Below are 18,879 nucleotides of genomic sequence, written 5' to 3' on the forward strand. Positions count from 1 at the left end.
ATATGAGGATTCTGAAGTCCAAAGAAATTTGTTAACTTACACAGTAACATCCAGGTAAGAATGAATGGGTTTGGGACTCTAACCCCAAATTTTGATGCTCATAATCATGGATTTTAGATCAATCCATGTTTTATGTTAAAGTTAAGATTTGGGTCTGTCTGCTTTATTAGAGTTATTAGATGCATGTACTAAGAAGTTAGGATAGAACATATAGCTTTTGAAAATTAAATTTTACATGTTGAACTATTAGAATTTAGTTTAAAAATTTTATCTATCAGACTTATTATATTAGCATATCATTTTTTTTGAGAGTTAAGTAAAGCTTATAAAATGTGTAACACAGTGCCTGATATTCAGTAAGGGCTAATAATAAAAGTAATAACATAGAGACAAAATAGTAATAACTTAATAAATGATATCTAGCTATAATGTTGTATTATGATTATTAATAATCCATGATTATTGGCATTATTTTTTGTATATTTTTGGCATTTATTTTAAATCTAGAATAAATCACACAAACCTATCTAGTATTCTGAAAAGTAACAACATTTGAAATCGTACATAAAATTCACTTTTATTCCAAATAGAGATTCTGTTACTGACAATTTGATGACTAGTTTATTGTTGGAAATGTTTTTTTAACCTAAAATCTGGTTTTGTGAAAAATGTTTTACAGCTTTGGAAATGTAGGAAAGAAATTATTTTAACCTTCTTCCCCACATTTTTCCTCCCAAATCCAGGTACCATGACAATGACCTCTTAAACTTTTACAGAAATACCTATTAATATAGTGTGACACTCTCAAATGATATGATATAATCTGGTCAAGGTAAAGTTGTAAAAGATGACAATCTAAAAACGTAGTTAGGATGCCCCTCACATGTAACCACACATGCAATCTTCAAGGAGAAAAAGAAAGATGACAGAGAACATTGGGTGAATAGTATATATTTTTCTTTAATGGGATATATAATATATCCAAGCATAGTAGCTTTTGTTGCTCCCAAGCACTGCAAATAGTCTTTGTTCTTCTTTGCCCGTCCTTGGCTTACCTTGGGGGAGGTGTGGGCCCTTTTGAAATGAATTTCTACTCTCTTAAATAGAAGGTGAAATATTTCCAGATGATAAATAGCTTTGGGTCTGTAACCCAGACAGGGGAGTTCTCAACTAACATTGGGCTGTTAAAGGTAATTTCCAGCCTTGTAAAGTGATATTCCTTTTGCTCAAATGACAACAATCAAGCTAGGAAGAACAAATGAGTCCCCTCAGGGAGCAGAGTGGAATAGAATGTCAAATATTCTTGGACATTCAGTGGCTTACAAAAGAGAGAAATTTTGCATTATGGCATTACTCAGGCAGAGTTATAGATCATCTTTGTGTCTGGTCTTCTTTCACAAATAAACAGTGCCTTAAACATAATCTAATCACTTTGTAGCTGATACAATGGCCACTGTGAGGTTCCTGAGAACTAAGCAGCTACAAAGAAGACAAACTAAGTATTTTATGTTCACCAAGGACAATGTAGCAAAAGTAGTTTGTTTTGTACATAATAAAATTATTTTGTCCAAAGAAATTCACATAAAATTTTCTCATACTCATTTTGGTCCATTTATCTGAATGAATCCTGTATGTAAATAAAAGTTACAATATTACTTCCTAGCTCATGCACTAACTGCTGAACCATAGTACTAAATCATTCTACAGCCTTCATAATCATAGATTTTAAAATTGGAAATAAGTATTACTGTTTACATGCTGTTATTACAGCAACATTTACTGAGGCATGTCCTGTACTGGGAAGCTTTCCCCTAGACTGAATGTATTTATGGAGATGGCTGGTGGAAGATGTCTGTAATCTGTGTTACAAGGATGTCAGTATTAAGTAGGGCATGCTGTTACGGCACCACATTGGCTCTTACATACTTAGAAGCTGAAGAGATATTCTAAGATAGAAGAGTAAAGATTTAAAAACACATTGGGAAGTTTCACGTCTTGCAGACATTCAGAATGGGGCCTAGTTTCCTGAGAAAGATAATGATGAGAAAATAATTGATATAAATAGGCATGATTCTTTTAAACTTAAAGAAAACACAGACACAAAATCCAAATGCAATGATTGAAACTTTCTTGGATATATGTTCAAAAAAAATAAAGAACTGAAAAAGGTATTTGGAGAGACAAGAGGAGAAAATTGAATATGGCTGGTTATTAGGTGATGATGGGCATAATGCTGAATGGGGTGGTGTGGCGGGCATCAGACAGTTTAGCCCATTTCTATAAACTGATAAGTGCGTGAAGGATTGGTGGCTGGTCAAGTAAGTTCAAAGCTACTTACAAGTATTTATATTGAGAGGGTTCCAACTAAGGAGGGGCAATTCTGAAAAAGACTCAGAAATGCCAATGATTAAGAGAAAAGGAGAAAGACATGCAGGGTAAAACATAGAGATTAACTGATAGTCTGTATACAGAATTCCTTCCACCTACATGATAATGCATGGAATCCAGACATAAATGAGCACAAGGTAAACAATAAAGAAACTTTGAAAAAAGAAGTTCTTCTGTAGAAAATATGGAAATAATTAGGGCAGTGATGGAACTCCACTGTGGTTAGAATGTCCCCAACCAAATATCTGAAATTAAAAGGAATGATTAATTCTCTTTCCATTCACCCTAGGACAAAACTGCAATCAATAAATTAAACCCACAAGTTCAAAACTCCATCCTTAAATATGAACAGACAAATGAGAGTCTTCAGACATTTAAGGAAAGCCAGCAATATGAAAGACAAAGGCTCAAATACCAAAAACAAAAAAATAATCCTAAGGAACAGAAAATTTAGGACACACACACACACACACACACACACACACACAAATTAGAGTCCTCAAAAAGATTCAAGAATTCCCGGTGTCCACAAAATAGGAGCACAATTCTATTAAAAAGGGACATTCATAGTAAAGGAAAAAAATCTTGGAAATTAATATACCTGTCGTATGTGTGTGTGCACACATGGGTATATGTGTATTGACTTTGAAAATGCTGAAAATAATCAATAAATAATTTTAAGATAAATTTTAATTTTTTTCACAAAATAGACCAAAAGATATAGAAATGAATGACTGTAGAAAAAGTATATTATTTACAGAAGGTCCATGAGATCTAACATTGAGCATATGAATTCCAGAAAGACAACAGGAAACATGGAGGATAGAGCATAATCATGGAAATAATCATAAAAGGAAATTTCTCAGTGCTGAAGGAAAATAGTTTTTGAACTGAAGGAACTTACTAAGTGCCTGACCCAAGGAAAGAAACACAAACACATATCAACTCACATCTGGAGACAATGTTCAAAACACAAGCACACATAAACACATACTTGGAGACAGTGCTCTAAATAATTAGAATACCAAAATAAAAATAAGATTGTAATTTTAGAGTAAAATAAAATGGGGAGAAAAAAACAGGCTCTTTACTCGCAATGGAAATATAATCAGACAGACATCAGTTTTACCATTGGTTTCTAGAAGACTATAGATACATGCCTTTAAATGTGTGAAGGGAAAATTATTTCCAATCTAGAACTATATGCCCAGACAATAATTAAGTATATGTGTAGGTAAACAAATAAAGGCATTTCTGACATCCAAAGACTAAAGAAACTTACCTCTCACAGACACATTCTCAAGAAGTTATAGGAAAAGCAATTATACTCTAATAAATATGTAATAAATAAATAAATAAATAAAAAGAATACATCTACAAATGGAACAATTCTCACAGAAAAAATGTTATAGGAGATTGGCGGCAACAAACAAATTAGTCAACTAATATAGAAGAAAATATAAAATCCAAGAAATAGTGTTTCAAACCAGGAGATTAATAAAGAAAAATTCCAGGTTGAAAATCGTGCAAATGCTCTAGTTTGGAGTAGGAAGAAAGAGGGGTCCCTGAACAACGTATGTTTTGAAAAGGAGATTTGATGTTGGCCCTGAGAAATGAGGTGAGCTTAAAGATATGAGAAAAGCAAATAATACAAACAAAAAGATATCTCAAAAAACTCCATAGGCAAAATGAAAATATTGTAATCATATCGACACTGTATGTTATTTGGCTATGAACAAATATATGTACATTATTATAATTATCAAAAGAGTGTTAGTGTTTTGTTTAGTTTTATTTTATGTTTTAGCAGCAACTGATGGAGAGGGCTTTGAAGGCCTATGTATTAATCAGGGTTCTCCAGAGAAATAGTCAATAGGATATATATTTATTTATTATCAAGAATTGGTTTGTACAATTTTGGAGGCTGACAAGTCCCGGGATTTGCAGTCAGCAAGTTGGAAACCCAGGAGAACACATGGTATATTTCTATTGCAAAGACCAACAGGCTCGACTCAGAACTGATGTTTCAGTTCAAGTCTGGAGGCAGAATAAAAACCAGTGTCACAGCTTGAAGGCAGCCAGGCAGGAGGAGTTCCCTCTTACTCATGGAAGGGTCAGCTTTTTTGTTCTATTCAGGTCTTCAGTTGATTGGATGAGGCATACCCACATAAGGGACCACAGTCTGTTTTACTTTGTCTATTGATTCAAATGTTATTCTAATCCAGGAATATCCTCACTGATATACCAAGAATAGTCTTTGACCAAATGTCTGGGCATCCTGTGGCCCAGTCAAACTAATACAAAAAATTGACCATTAGAGCTTACTTTTAAAAAAGAGACCAATAAAAAATAAATACATAAATAGACCAAATTGACAAAATCTTTACACTTAATTCTGTATAATACAGACAATGGAATTCAGGGGTGAGAAAGGGAAGGAGTTTAAGGGGACTGTAAATGGGTTAATGTTATAATAGTAGAAAATAGAGAACCACAGTTACGTTGTATGATTGAACTGAATTCAGACCCAAAGTACACGTATACTATTCAGACCAGTGTTTCATTGATAACAAGTAAAATAAGAGATACTAAAACTCTACTGGAAAAAAAAGAGGCGGCATGGGGTTTGCAAGTCAATAAGTATTATTCAAATTGATAAAAGAAATACTATTATAACATTTTTTATTTAACAAATATCCACATATTTTTTTAATAAGAATTCAACAGAAACAGTTAAAACATTATTTCCCTGGTGAATGAGACTGAGAAAAGGAAGGTAACATTGTGCATTACAAGCTCTTCCATACTCTGATTTTAGCCACTTCAATGTAGTACTTTGATTAAAATACCTGTGATTAACTTAAATAGATGTAATAAATTCATACTTATTGATAAAGCAAATTGATATAAAATCCATCTAAAATTCAGGTTATAAAATAGTATGTAGTGTACCACAAAACCTATAGATATATAATTAATAAAGTAATTTTCAGGTATATACATCAAATGAAATACCTGTTAACACAATTTTTGATTTTCTAGCAAAAACTTTTCAGAATCATACATTTCTCCTCCCAACATCCTCCATGCCCTCCTCATGCCTATAACCACCCTAATCCTGGCAAATAGCAAATGGAAATAAAATCGTTGCTGGGTATAGTGATATAAAAAGTATTTCCCGGGGCTTCCCTGGTGGCACAGTGGTTGAGAGTCCGCCTGCCGATGCAGGGGACACGGGTTCGTGCCCTGGTCCGGGAAGATCCCACATGCCGCGGAGCGGCTGGGCCCGTGAGCCACGGCTGCGGAGGCTGTGCTCCACAACGGGAGAGGCCACAACAGTGAGAGGCCCGCGTACCACAAAAAGTATTTCCCATTTTATGTGCACTCTTCAACCCAGAGAAAATAAGAATAAATTTCTTTTTTTCTGCAGCAGTTTGTAAAATATAATCTGAGAGATGCTAGTAAACACTTAACTTTAGATTAGCTTTCTCAAAACTTTTAGACACTGGAGTTCAGATTTGCTTACACTCCGAAGCTAGTCCTCGGTATCTTTTTTAAGCCTCTCTTGGCATCTCATTTTCACGCTCCATTTGAGATGACTTGGAAAACATCAGAAAATAACAACACCGCTTCCACAAAACAACTGCCTGGACAGTGCATATTTCTATAGCTATCACTTATGGAACTCTCTGGGAGAAATTTTTATTTTAAGTGTCAATACTAAAAGATGATATTGTTGGATTTGGCTGCTTCAGTCAGTAAATATAGTCAGCGCCTACTCAGAAACAGCTTTTTTAAAAAAATAATCAGAATAAGAAATATTTCTTGCGTTATTTTTAAATCACTATAAAGGAAAATAATTTTATCCTTGTGGAACTATTATCTTGCATGGAACTTAAAGCCGCTGTGTAAAATGGCATCATGTGATTGTTCATAGTTAACACAACCCAAAGATTCAGCAAGTGAATCCTTCTGTAACCCTCCCGCCTGCTAAATGCAAATAAAACTGAGAAGTAGCTTCATAATGTAAGCTAAGCCTGAGTTGCCTTGCTAAAAGTTTAAGAAACCGAACTCATCTGTAGACATCAAGTTCTGGAATCATTCAAGATTCACAATTTTTTGATTCATAAAAGTTACATTTTTGGTCTTTATAATTACCCTTCTATTTATATTTACCTGTTTATTTAAGGAATTAAGACAACACAAACATATTCATCACATTGTTTATAAAAGGATAAGCAAAACCCATTGAATCATTCAATTTCCTTTGAACAAATGTAGTACAGATATTAAAAAATAATTCTGAAAAGTTTCAAATTATACTGAAAATGATTATGGTATATTGTTATTGAAAATGTTGACTTGTTTCTCATTTTTATATCATGTATATATATATTTATAATTAGATAATATTATATATACATATAAAACATAGGCAAACATATTTCTATATGTATACCCTTTCATTTATATATGAATATATGTGTATATATAATGGAAAGTGTATAAAATGATAAAAGAAGTTATCTCTAAGTAAGAGGGTGATAGGGATTTTTATGTTAGTTTACAACATAAACTATTATGTTATATATGTTCTCTATTCAAATTATTTTATATGTGATACAAAGCAAATTCTGCAATACCCAACATCAGGCCAACATCATTTATTTAACATTAGAATTGACGTTGCAAAAATACCAATACTTTTAGCTAGTCACGCATGTACTGGACTCAATCAATACTAAATAACTAATTTTACTTTATTTATTTAAAAAAATATCTTTATTGGAGTATAATTGCTTTACAATGTTGTGCTAGTTTCTGTTGTACAACAGAGTGAATCAGATATATGTATACATATATCCCTATATCCCTTCCCTCTTGAGCCTCCCTCCCACCCTCCCTATCCCACCCATCTAGGTTGTCACAAAGCATCAAGCTGATCTCCCTGTGCTATGCAGCAGCTTCCCACTAACCATCCATTTTACATTTGGTACTGAATAACTAATTTTAAACATTGCCTGTCAATGCTGGGCACTGCAGGTGATCTTCTTTAAGGTATTAACATGCAATGAACTGCTGTAACCATTCTAATCCTCTCAAGAATTTTACATTCATCCATCTCATTTTCAGTTCAAATTTAACATATTTTCACATATTTCTTCTGAAACTTTAATCTCTGCAAAACCCAAATTTAAATTAGAAGGAAAAGGTAGAAGTGTAAAGAGTAGCAGCAACTGAATTTAATTTGGATGTTGAATAGAGCTGAAAAGACATTTGCTTTTTTATTCATATGTCAGTTTGAAAAGAAAACAGTTCTGATTTTGGCTAAATGAAAATCTTTTTTGGTGACTCTACTTGGATCATATTGTAAAAACCTACTTAAAATTTTCACTTGCTTCCACAATATTACCACATATTCTTTGGAGCCATTGGCAAAATGATCCAGTTTATAAAGATATTGCTTTTGCATTGGGCTTTTGCTTGTCTCATATCTTTAGATAAATTTGAAAGTAAAAGTAAACGTTCATGTGTTGAATATCTTTAATAGTATGGATGAAATTTGTAATTTGAAATTCCTAAGTTCAAATAACATTTATCTACAGCTTGATTTTATGCTTGAAACTTCCTATGCTTCATAGCAGTTCATAAAATATTAGGAGGAAAAAACTTCTTCCTGTTATTCTTTGCAATTTTCCTTAGACTTGAGTAAAATATACAGAAACTTTTAAAGAAAAATCAAAACCTGGTACCCCCTTATAATTTTCTTATTGTTTAAATTATATCATTTACCCAGTACAAATCCTTTGCTTATACTCTTATACAAACATACTTTCAGAGCAATTTGAAGTAAATACAAATTCACAAAATGAATAAAGTCATTTTAATAACATGAATATGAAGGATGACATTATTTTACTGAAGCTAAAGCAGAATGTTGAGTTTAAGAGAAAAGATGTAGCCAAGTTGAGTTTTGTGTTTTGGTATTACTAATATGAATACACAGAACGCCTATTTGCAAAGGATAACTATATAATTTAAAATATTTTCAAAGCTTTTATGTTGTGTTGAAGCATTAAGAAAAACAACTCATTTTTACCCCAAATTTTGCAAGACACCTATACTTGTGTGAAAATTTTAAATCACAGCCCAAATGGCTATGGTCACTTTAAAAGTTTAACATTTTATCTTTGACTGATCCGTTGACTGGAATGAGCTTTTAAAAATAAAAATTTGGGGCTTCCGTGGTGGCGCAGTAGTTGAGAGTCCGCCTGCCGGTGCAGGGGACACGGGTTCGTGCCCCGGTCTGGAGCGGCTGGGCCCGTGAGCCATGGCTGCTGAGCCTGCGCGTCCGGAGCCTGTGCTCCGCAGTGGGAGAGGGCACAACAGTGAGAGGCCCGCGTACGGCAAAAACAAAAACAAAAAAACCCACAAAAAATAAAAAAATTAAAAAAATAAAAATTTGAACATTGAAATCAAATGGCTGTACCTAAATGAGTGAGAATAGTTTGAAACATTTTAGATCAGCATTTGGATAAAAAATAATATTATTTATAAGAATATGTATCCTTTTTAATTTAAATAGAATGTAAATTTATATTATTTATGAAATATGAGTACACATATTCTTAGAGAATTATATATAATGAAATATTTATATCATATTATTTATCTATATACATTTATTCTTGGATAATTTATAGATCTCCAAGACTATGTCCATCTCTCATTAATTCTTGGACTCCAGATTGAAAAACACTGATTTACAGTATCACAATAATAATTTCTCTTCTCTTTGGTCCTCTCCCCTATTATATTGATGTGTGTCTTATTCCATACTGTATTATAGTGAATTATACATGTGTTGAATTTCAAAAGAACTTAGCAGAAATTAAAAATTTTCTATATTATAACATTTCAAATATATAGAATAGATTAGGGCTAACCATTTGCCTGTGAATCTGAAAGGATAATCATTTATTCTACCCATTGCTTGGCTGAGTAATATTGAATAACTCATTGAGAGTCAGTCTGTTAAAATGAGATACTCCATAGTACATATCTGAAATTGACCTGGTATGCCAAAATTCTCCTCTCCTTTCAAATGAAAAGGCTCAGTGTTTTCTGATTTTTTTTTTTTTTTTTTTTTTTTTTACCATATCTCTCACTGGATTCACGTCACTGATTTCTAGCCTCAGAGTATTTGGAAGTTGTATGATTTAATATATATGAGCTAATTTATTTTACAACAATCATTTAAAATGAAACTCTAAGTACACTTAAGAGTTGTGCATTTCATTTTATGAAAATTTTATCCCCCAAAGTATATAAAAGAAGTAAGTGTTCAAAACAGTTGTATTTATGCATGTTGATGGATTTGGGGCTGTACTTTTAACCTCTGTAATGCATGGAGAAATAAGATGGATTGACAGGAGAGTGAATGAAAGGATAGGGATATGATCTATCTATGTGATAAGTCGAAAGCCTATATGATTAAATTGGAAGATAAACAGTGGAATCTCTGAGATATATATAGGTATATATAGGTGTCCACCATACATTTTTTCAACTTTTTTTGGGTGTTAAAAATGCTTATAATAAAAAAAAATGGTGGGAAAATAACCATAAGATTTTGGTTTAACTTTTCTGGTAAAAAATTATACTGCAAGTATGGCTTTTTAACATGGGACCATCTCTTTAATGGTGTTTCTCTGTCTCTCTTTCTCTCTCTCTCTCCCTAAAGCTCCATTCTGACTTAGATAAGGGAGAGGGCACTGTTAAATACACCCTCTCAGGAGATGGCGCTGGCACCGTTTTTACCATTGATGAAACTACAGGGGACATTCATGCAATAAGGAGCCTGGATAGAGAAGAAAAACCTTTCTACACACTTCGTGCTCAGGCTGTGGACATAGAAACCAGGAAGCCCCTAGAGCCTGAATCAGAATTCATCATCAAAGTGCAGGATATTAATGATAATGAGCCGAAGTTTTTGGATGGACCTTATATTGCTAGTGTCCCAGAAATGTCTCCTGTGGGTGAGTAAGCGAATCAAAATTCTGTCAGATGAGATGAGGCCTTTTCAACATTTATTTTCTCCAGGTTGACGGAACTATCTGGTTTGTAACTCAGAAGATTATTCCTGCACTGTAGAGGATACAATTAATTTCATTTACTTTTTTTTCCTACTTAACTTTATTTTTTCTTCCTGATCCATTCTAAATATATGAATAGATACATAAATATCTAGGATATATAACATTCTTCACTATTTTACAATCTTTGCATTTCCCTGAATTCATGGAATTCCTTTGTACTTTAAGTACATAACTCACTTTTTACAGTAATTGATTGTCATTGCAAATTCAGATGCCTACACAGTGTGAAGGTAACATCAAATACCAGATAGTCATTCTTCACTCAAAATAAATTATTCAAAGTATGTATTGCATCTGAGTCTCAAAGTGGTTCAGAAAGGGATGTGTTGCATTCTTTGTAGCTATCCATAGAGACTCTGAGAAAAGGTATTGTACCCTTTGTGGCTATAAGTAACCTACAGTAGTTATTCCATCAAACTAGGAAGCAAATATCATTATGAAGTCATTACTAGAATAAATTTACAGTTAAGCTATAGTATCATCATCATTCTTAATAATTTAAATAAAATATAAATTCAACAACTTCAATTCTCAAAGTCCTATAATATGTATTTTAAGGTCAATGAGTTAAGGATTCCAGCTTTACTGACAAGTTTTAATTATAAAGTTTATTTCTTAGTCACCACTGCCAATCGCTCAATTTATTTCATAGTAACTTCTGGTTTCTAGCACATGTGTAAGATAAAGCTACTCATCACTTCTAGGTTTCAATTTGAAACTCTTGTATATGAGCCATTGTTACTATTTCCCATGTGTGACATTTCTCGGAGGGTTTCTGTTGTCCCCCACAACCATCCCAGACATGCAAGGAAGATTGCACAGACTACCCTGAGGGCGACACAGGTTAGTGGCTGTAGGAGTTGTCACATGGATTTACCATAAATGCACTTGAAATTGTGTCTGTGACCTTATCAGGTATTCAAAGACCATATTCTCTCCTTCACCTAAGAAATCAGCTCAGAGGAGTTCACTTCGATTTAAAATTTTTGTATGCATATTCAGGGCTGCAAATCTTTTATTCAGTTTCTGCTATTTTTTTTTTGAGCTTCCTCTTTTACGTGGTGTTATGATTGCTACAGATTTAGAAATACAACTAGGAAAATGTATTAGAAACTAGTCCCTGAAAATGGGGACAGCTGTTTTTAAAATTGTGTCTTGGTTTTACAGGGGCAGAAAAATGAAGACAGTACTTTGAGGAAAAGTATGACCTTTAAGAAGACAATGCAATCCAGTACATAAATTCTTTAACCTGGTGCTTATTTCATGTAAATTGGAAATATTTACACAAATTTATGGCCTTTAGTGACACTTTATTACTGAAACAGCATCTTAAAGCAAATACACATCCCTCTACAGTATTAGAAAGTTCTATCTTATTAGATAAACAATTAGTTTTTTTGTGGTGCCAATTAGGATAAAGGATAGGGTCGCAGAGCTGAGCCCTTATATAAGGAGTTTGCAGCTAGTGCCTGGAGAGAGGAATAAATCTGGAAAATCAGGCAAAGGGTAGGTGAGTGAAAGAACAAAGTGGGTCCAGCTTTAGTACTGGGGTGAGACAGAATTTGCTGTGCTGCCACGAGTTATCAGAAAGATCTATGCAAGAATAGGTTCTTTAAAATGTCTTCCCATGTACCGTAACTGAAATTTCTCATTGGTTATTCAAGAGACCTTAGTAAATACCTAAACTGGTTTCCAATGCACCCTCCCTTTTAATTTTTTTCTTTTTAATAACAGAACAGTATTTCTTTTGAATGTGGAACCATAACATATGTTATGAGTTCACCCAGGTATTCTTGGACTATATTAACATAACATGTCCTTTTCAAATAAATACTAAGAAGTAGAAACACCACTTGCAAATTCAGTATTAGAAATGAAATACCTATCAGGCACTACTTTTGCCATCTTCTGGAATCCTACCTATAACCAAATACACCTGTTAGAGACCCAGTTAGATTTGCGGTATTTCTTGTTTTGGCTTTTATCTGAGCAACTTAAAGCTAGCCAGAAGATGCTGTGTGTCCAGACATAACATTTATGTCCGTAGAGCTCCTGAACTCCATTCCCAAGCACACCCTTCTTACCATATGGAAATGGTTTAGTGCTCTAAGTCACTTTATCTAATGATTATTCTTTTCTTTATTTTCTTTTTCCACATTCCTTCTAGGCAATTCCTGCTTCTGTGTCATTCTCCTTGGAATATTAAAATAATGTTTAGTCAACACCAGATAGAACTAGCCATGGTGTATTGGGCAATATAACTATTGCGGCAAATCTCACTGTTGGCTTTGTATATCTGTGCTTGAGGTATCCTCTAGGAGATAACTGTCCTTTCCCAATAACTGAGGATGTTCTTATTTCACTTTTAATAAAAGACTCAACCAATTTAAAAAGAATAGAGTAAAATAGCTTATTGTCTAATGCAAAAGGTCAAGAAATAGTCTATTAAGCAAATGTCAGTTTAGGAATAATGGATTGTACATCTGAACATATGATGAATGATTAAATCAGGAATAAAAAAAACTAACAGGAAAATTATAAAAAACATAACTCTACAAAGGGAGGATGGTGGTGAGCAGGGTGGGTGGAGATTTTAGAGGAAAATCAGTATTTAATATTATAAGACTATGGAATATATTTAGTCCCAAAAGTTGAAGAAAATTCTCATGAATCTATGAATTGTTTAAGAGAAAGGTCACTTTGTCACTTGTGCTACATCCAATATGCCATGGAAGTAATTGATATTCACAGATAAAGTGCTTTTACTCTGACCTAAGGAAATTACTTAATGATCCAGATATTCCCCAACTCAAAGTTTCTCCTTGGAGACAAATTTGGACGTTATGAATGTGGTCTTAATTCTATAAGATCACTAGAGTAACAATGAATTACAGTAATGTGCCTTCTTTAATATCTGATGATTTCGCATCAGTAGGGTGTGCGGTTTAAGTTACTTTTCCTAGAGTGCTGACATGTATAACATCTTTAAATCCATATTCATACCTGCATTGTCTTCCTCAGCCTGAGCTAAACCAGTTTTAGGCTGCTGATTTGGTTATTCGTAACCAGGTCCCTATGACACATTTTATAGATGTCAATTGTGAATCATGATTTATTAAGTTAAGACCTACCATTTCCTGAGCAATAGGTAGGGACCAGGTGACCTAATAGAGATTCGCATTCCTTGTTTTATTTAACCATTACAATAACTCCATGCAGTATTGTTTACTATTTGATCTTTATTTTTCTATGAAAATTCCTATGGATCAGAAAGTAGGAATTACTCCCAGGCTCTTTAGAACAAAGTTAATTGCAATCAGTTGTACCCTTTTTCTAGGGTTAGTGGCTTCTAAAATTTCTTTGGGAGCTTTAAATTTATTTTTTAATCTCAGATGAACTTGTAAAGACTTCGGAATTCATATTATATTATTGTATTATATTATAATTTGAGGATGGGGGTCCATGCTTAAAACAAAAAATCTGAGGAATATATCTCTTATCCACTGATTTTAAAAAAATGTTTAGAAAAATTTAAATAAAACAGATATACCTAAAGGAAATTATACTGCTGGTTTCATAGAAAAGTAAATAACATGTACCCCCTTGCTTTTTTCTATGAATTGTATTTTGATTTACATGGAGTTTGGGGATATATTCCAAGATGAAATTGTTGGTGGAGTTTTTGGTAGGTTATTAAACAGAGAATATTTTCTACATGGTCACACTTAAATAGTCCAACTCCAAGAAGGAAATAGTGAAGACTGTGACTATACTTAATATTAATTTATTATACCTTTATTATGATTTTGAAACATACGTAAATCTCCACACTTCCTTGCTTTCATGGAAGTGTTATAGAAAGAGAAACCAAAAAATAATAGAAAACACCTTATCATACAAGCCAGCCATGGCCACATAGAGCAGCTCAAGTAACATAGAATGAACAGGTAAACTATCATTGGTTTCTATCTGTGCCCCATAAGCATAGTCCTTGTTAGCAGACTGGAGAAAGAATGTTGGCTGTTTCCTACAAATAAAGACATTCTCCTCATACAACCAAAATACATTTATTAAAATCAGGAAATTAACATTAATGCAGTATTACAATCCAATCCTTAGACTCTGTTCAAGCTTCATCAATTGTCTCCATAGTGTCTTATATAATAAAATGTTCAAGGTCAAAATCACCTACTGCATTTAAATGCCAGATCTCTTTAGTTTCCTTCAGTCTGGAACAGTTCTTGACTTTTTTTGACTTCCATAACCCTAATATGTTTTTCCTGACCAGTTATTTTTTAGAGTGTCCCTCATATTGGGTATGTCTGATGTTTCATCATGTGAAAATTCAGCGTATGCATTTTTGTTAGGTATATCACAGAGGAGATGCTGTATTCTTCTTGTTGCATTCTGTCAGGTAGAACATAGCTTCAATTTGTCCTACTACTAATGATGTTCATTTTTATTACTTCACAAAGGTTGCATATTACTTATCTCTTGCTGCATAATACATTGACTAAAAACTTGGCAATGTAAAATAACAAGCATTTATTGTCTCACAGGAGCATGGATATCCAGGAGTGGCTTAGCTGGGTACCTTTGACTCAAGGTCTCTCAAGAAATTGCATCCAATCTGTTGGCAGGGACTATGGTCAACTGGGGGGAGGTAGGAAATTGCTTCCATGTTTATTCATGCGGTTGTTGGCACGCCTCAGTCCCTTGCATGGACCTCACCACAGAGCTACCTCGCAATATGGCATCTGCCTGGCTCCAGGATGAGCTAATAGAGAGCTAGAGAGAGAGAGAATACCTATGATCAAAGCCACAGCCTATTTATAATCTAATCTTGAAAGTGATACCCTATCATTTCTGCCATATTCTAATTGTTAGAAGTAAGTCCAGTCCACATTCAGAGAATGGAATTACACAAGAGCATGAATACATGGAACCTGGAATCTCTGAGGGCCTTCTCTACCTACCACAGTCCACCACTGTCCCCAAAGGTATGTCATACAACATATACTCAGCCCCTTTCTAGGACCCTAAAATCTGTTTTGCCCTGATTGTATTAGTTCATATTCCAGAAACTCATCATATAACTCAAGTCCAAGTGCAAATGAGGTTCCTTAGACTTATTTCCTCTTGATCTGTAGACCTGTGATGCTAAAGAGACCAGCTGCTTATCTCACATACACCCAACGTACAATGGTGAGATAGGCATAGGATAACTTCTGTAGACATTTCTGTTTAAAAAAGGGGAAAAGGCACAGAATAAAAAAGAGTTACTGGGCCATGACATTTCTGAAATCTAGCTGGTAAATGCTGAATGCTCTTTGATTAGGTACAAGGACTGGGAATATTTGTCCACAGATCTCAGTTCCACTATCTGGGCTCTTGGTTCTCCATTCTGAGTTATCCTTTCTTTTTCATGAAATGAAAATCAGCATGTACTTGAAACTAAGGAACTCTCTTTGTTGGCTTTCCTCACTGTACAATCTCCAACTCTCCTTCTTCAGTCCACTCTTGTGATGTTTCTACATGTAGAACTCTTCTTAAGAACTTTGTAGGTGCTATGGCCATCCCAGGAGTCCTCATGAGGTTCACTGAATTGGACAAAAAAAAAAACCCAAAAAACTCTTCAACATAAATTCTTCTCTACCTTGGCCCTATTGGAGATGCCTGAAAGACAAAGCCCTTACATGAATTAGAATCCTTATTGTTTGCTGGAAAGAATCTTTGAGTCACACATATCATTAAGCTCTTAAGAGGGAATTTTGTCTGACTAGTCACGAAGCCACAAAGACCATGATCTTACTAAGGTCCTAACAAAACATTTTATAGTCACTCTCATGGCTTTATCTTTTGACCATGCTCTCTATGTCTTGGACTTAACCTTTGCTTAAAAGTCATTTCTTATTTTTAACATCACATGCCATCTGGAAAGGCCAGGAATGTTCAAAAGAAGTAAGACCTGGACCCTTTTTGTTTAAAAGTCACTAGGTCCATTTTCCATTGTCCAAATAAATATAGGCAACAGTTTTGCTAAATTTCTGTCATTGCATAACAATGATGTATTTTCCTCTAGTTCCCAATAAGATATTCTTACTTTGTTGCAAGCCCTCACCTACAGCCCTTCCAAGTGAGTGTTGATTCAACCAACAGTGTGTTCAAGGCACTACTGCCTGACAGTGCAACCATTCCCACATTTTAAGTATTTGTTATGGCAGCACCCCACTACCAGGTATGAAATTGGTATTATCTAGTACTATATAACAAATTACCCCATGGTTTAGAGGTTCAGAATTTTAAATATGTATTATCTCTTGGTTTGTCTGAGTGTCTCTGCTTCAGTTATGGATTTCGAGTTAAGCTGGCTATCCGGAATATGGTCTCATCTGAAGATTCACCTGTGTGAGGAAGCAATTCCAAGCCACTCATGTGGTTGTTATCTTGGAATTGATATCCTTTCACTTCTGCCATATTCTATATATTTGTTAGACAAAGGTGTGAATACTGAAGGCAGTCATACTGAGGTCCATCCTAGAGATTGTCTATATTAGGTGATGATTCTACTGTAAACTTACTCTTTATCTTTTCTGTAAGTATCACATATTTTGTCAAAGGTATCTTAAAACTGGAGGAATAACTTAGCTCTCATCACATTTTCAAATTATCCATTTATTAATTTATATCTGTGTGGTCTCCAGGTTTTGTTTTCTATTACATTGATTCTAATCGATTGTATCAACAAAAAATTAATCAGTTGATCAAAGAAAGAATTGGAAAATTTTATTTGAGCCAAATTTGAGGATTATAATGTGGGAAGAGCATCTCAGAAAGCTCTGAGAACTGTTCTGCCCTGTAGAAGTCAAGACACAGTTTATATAACTTTTTTGAGATAGAGGGCTGTGCATTAAATGATGTATTATTGACAGTTTACATAATTCAGATTTAAGTGCCAATGTGGTGGGTCATGTGACCCTTTACAAGATCAAGAAGGAATGTTATCTTGTAAAAGAATGAAATTAGAATGAAGAACACTCCCTAACACCATACACAAAAATAAACTCAAAATGGATTAAAGACCTAAATGTAAGTCCAGACTCCATCAAACTCTTAGAGGAAAACATAGGAAGAACACTCTATGACATAAATCACAGCAAGATCCTTTTTGACCCACCTCCTAGACTAATGGAAATAAAGACAAAAATAAACAAATGGGACCCAATGAAACTTAAAAGCTTTTGCACAGCAAAGGAAACCATAAACAAGACAAAAAGACAACATTCAGAATGGAAGAAAATATTTGCAAATGAAGCAACTGACAAAGTATTAATCTCCAAAACATACAAGCAACTCATGCAGCTCAATATCAAAAAAACAAACAACCCAATCCAAAAATGCACAGAAAACCTAAATAGACATTTCTCCAAAGAAGATAAACACATTGCCAACAAACACATGAAAGAATGCTCAACATCACTAATCATTAGAGAAATGCAAATCAAAACTACAATGAGATATCATCTCACACCAGTCAGAATGGCCATCAACAAAAAATCTACAAACAATAAATGCTAGAGAAGGTGTGGAGAAAAGGGAACCCTCTTGCACTGTTGGTGGGAATGTAAATTGATACAGCCACTATAGAGAACAGTATGGAGGTTCCTTAAAAAACTAAAAATAGAACTACCGTACGATCCAGCAATCCCACTACTGGGCATATACCCTTAGAAAACCATAATTCAAAAAGAGTCACATACCAAAATGTTCATTGCAGCTCTATTTACAATAGCCAGGACATGGAAGCAACCTAAGTGTCCATCAACAAATGAATGGGTAAAGAAGATGTAGCACATATATACAATGGAATATTACCCAGCCATTAAAAGGAACGAACCTGAGTTATTTGTAGTGAGGTGGATGGACCTAAAGACTGTCATACAGAGTGAAGTAAGTCAGAAAGAGAAAAACAAATACTGTATGCTAACACATATATATGGAATCTAAAAAAAAAAAAAAAAGAAGGAATGTTATCTTTTAAGGAGTTGTCTTGTTGGTGCCTGCTCTTTATTGTTGAGCAGGTATTCCTGCTGATGGGGGAATTTAAGTCAATGCATAATGCAGATACACAATGCACAGTGAGGGGAGAGGGTAGGCCAAAGGGCAGAGAAGAATTTTTATGTTTAAATTTTTCTTGTCTTGCCATAAAACATGAGTTTCATTTCACAATTGATATCATTATTTTAATATTGAAATTATTTTAAATTTGGCCAATGAAAGCTTCTTTAATTTGAGTTTTATGTCCTTTTAATATTACCCTTAATTAGTTGAA

General features: G+C 34.0%; 1 protein-coding gene across 5 annotated transcripts in view; it reads left to right on the plus strand.

Annotated features, from left to right (window-relative positions):
- CDH12 (cadherin 12) overlaps positions 1 to 18,879 on the plus strand; it is a 678,773-nt gene that overhangs the window by 466,931 nt on the left and 192,963 nt on the right. For all 5 annotated transcript variants that reach the window (XM_082837421.1, XM_082837422.1, XM_082837420.1 and 2 more), the window contains one exon: positions 10,133 to 10,427. In XM_082837421.1, the coding sequence (XP_082693547.1) occupies positions 10,133 to 10,427 (295 nt within the window). The remainder of the gene's footprint in view (positions 1 to 10,132; positions 10,428 to 18,879) is intronic.

Source organism: Leucopleurus acutus (genome assembly GCF_964270905.1).
Source record: "Leucopleurus acutus genome assembly, chromosome: 3".
Taxonomy (NCBI): domain Eukaryota; kingdom Metazoa; phylum Chordata; class Mammalia; order Artiodactyla; family Delphinidae; genus Leucopleurus; species Leucopleurus acutus.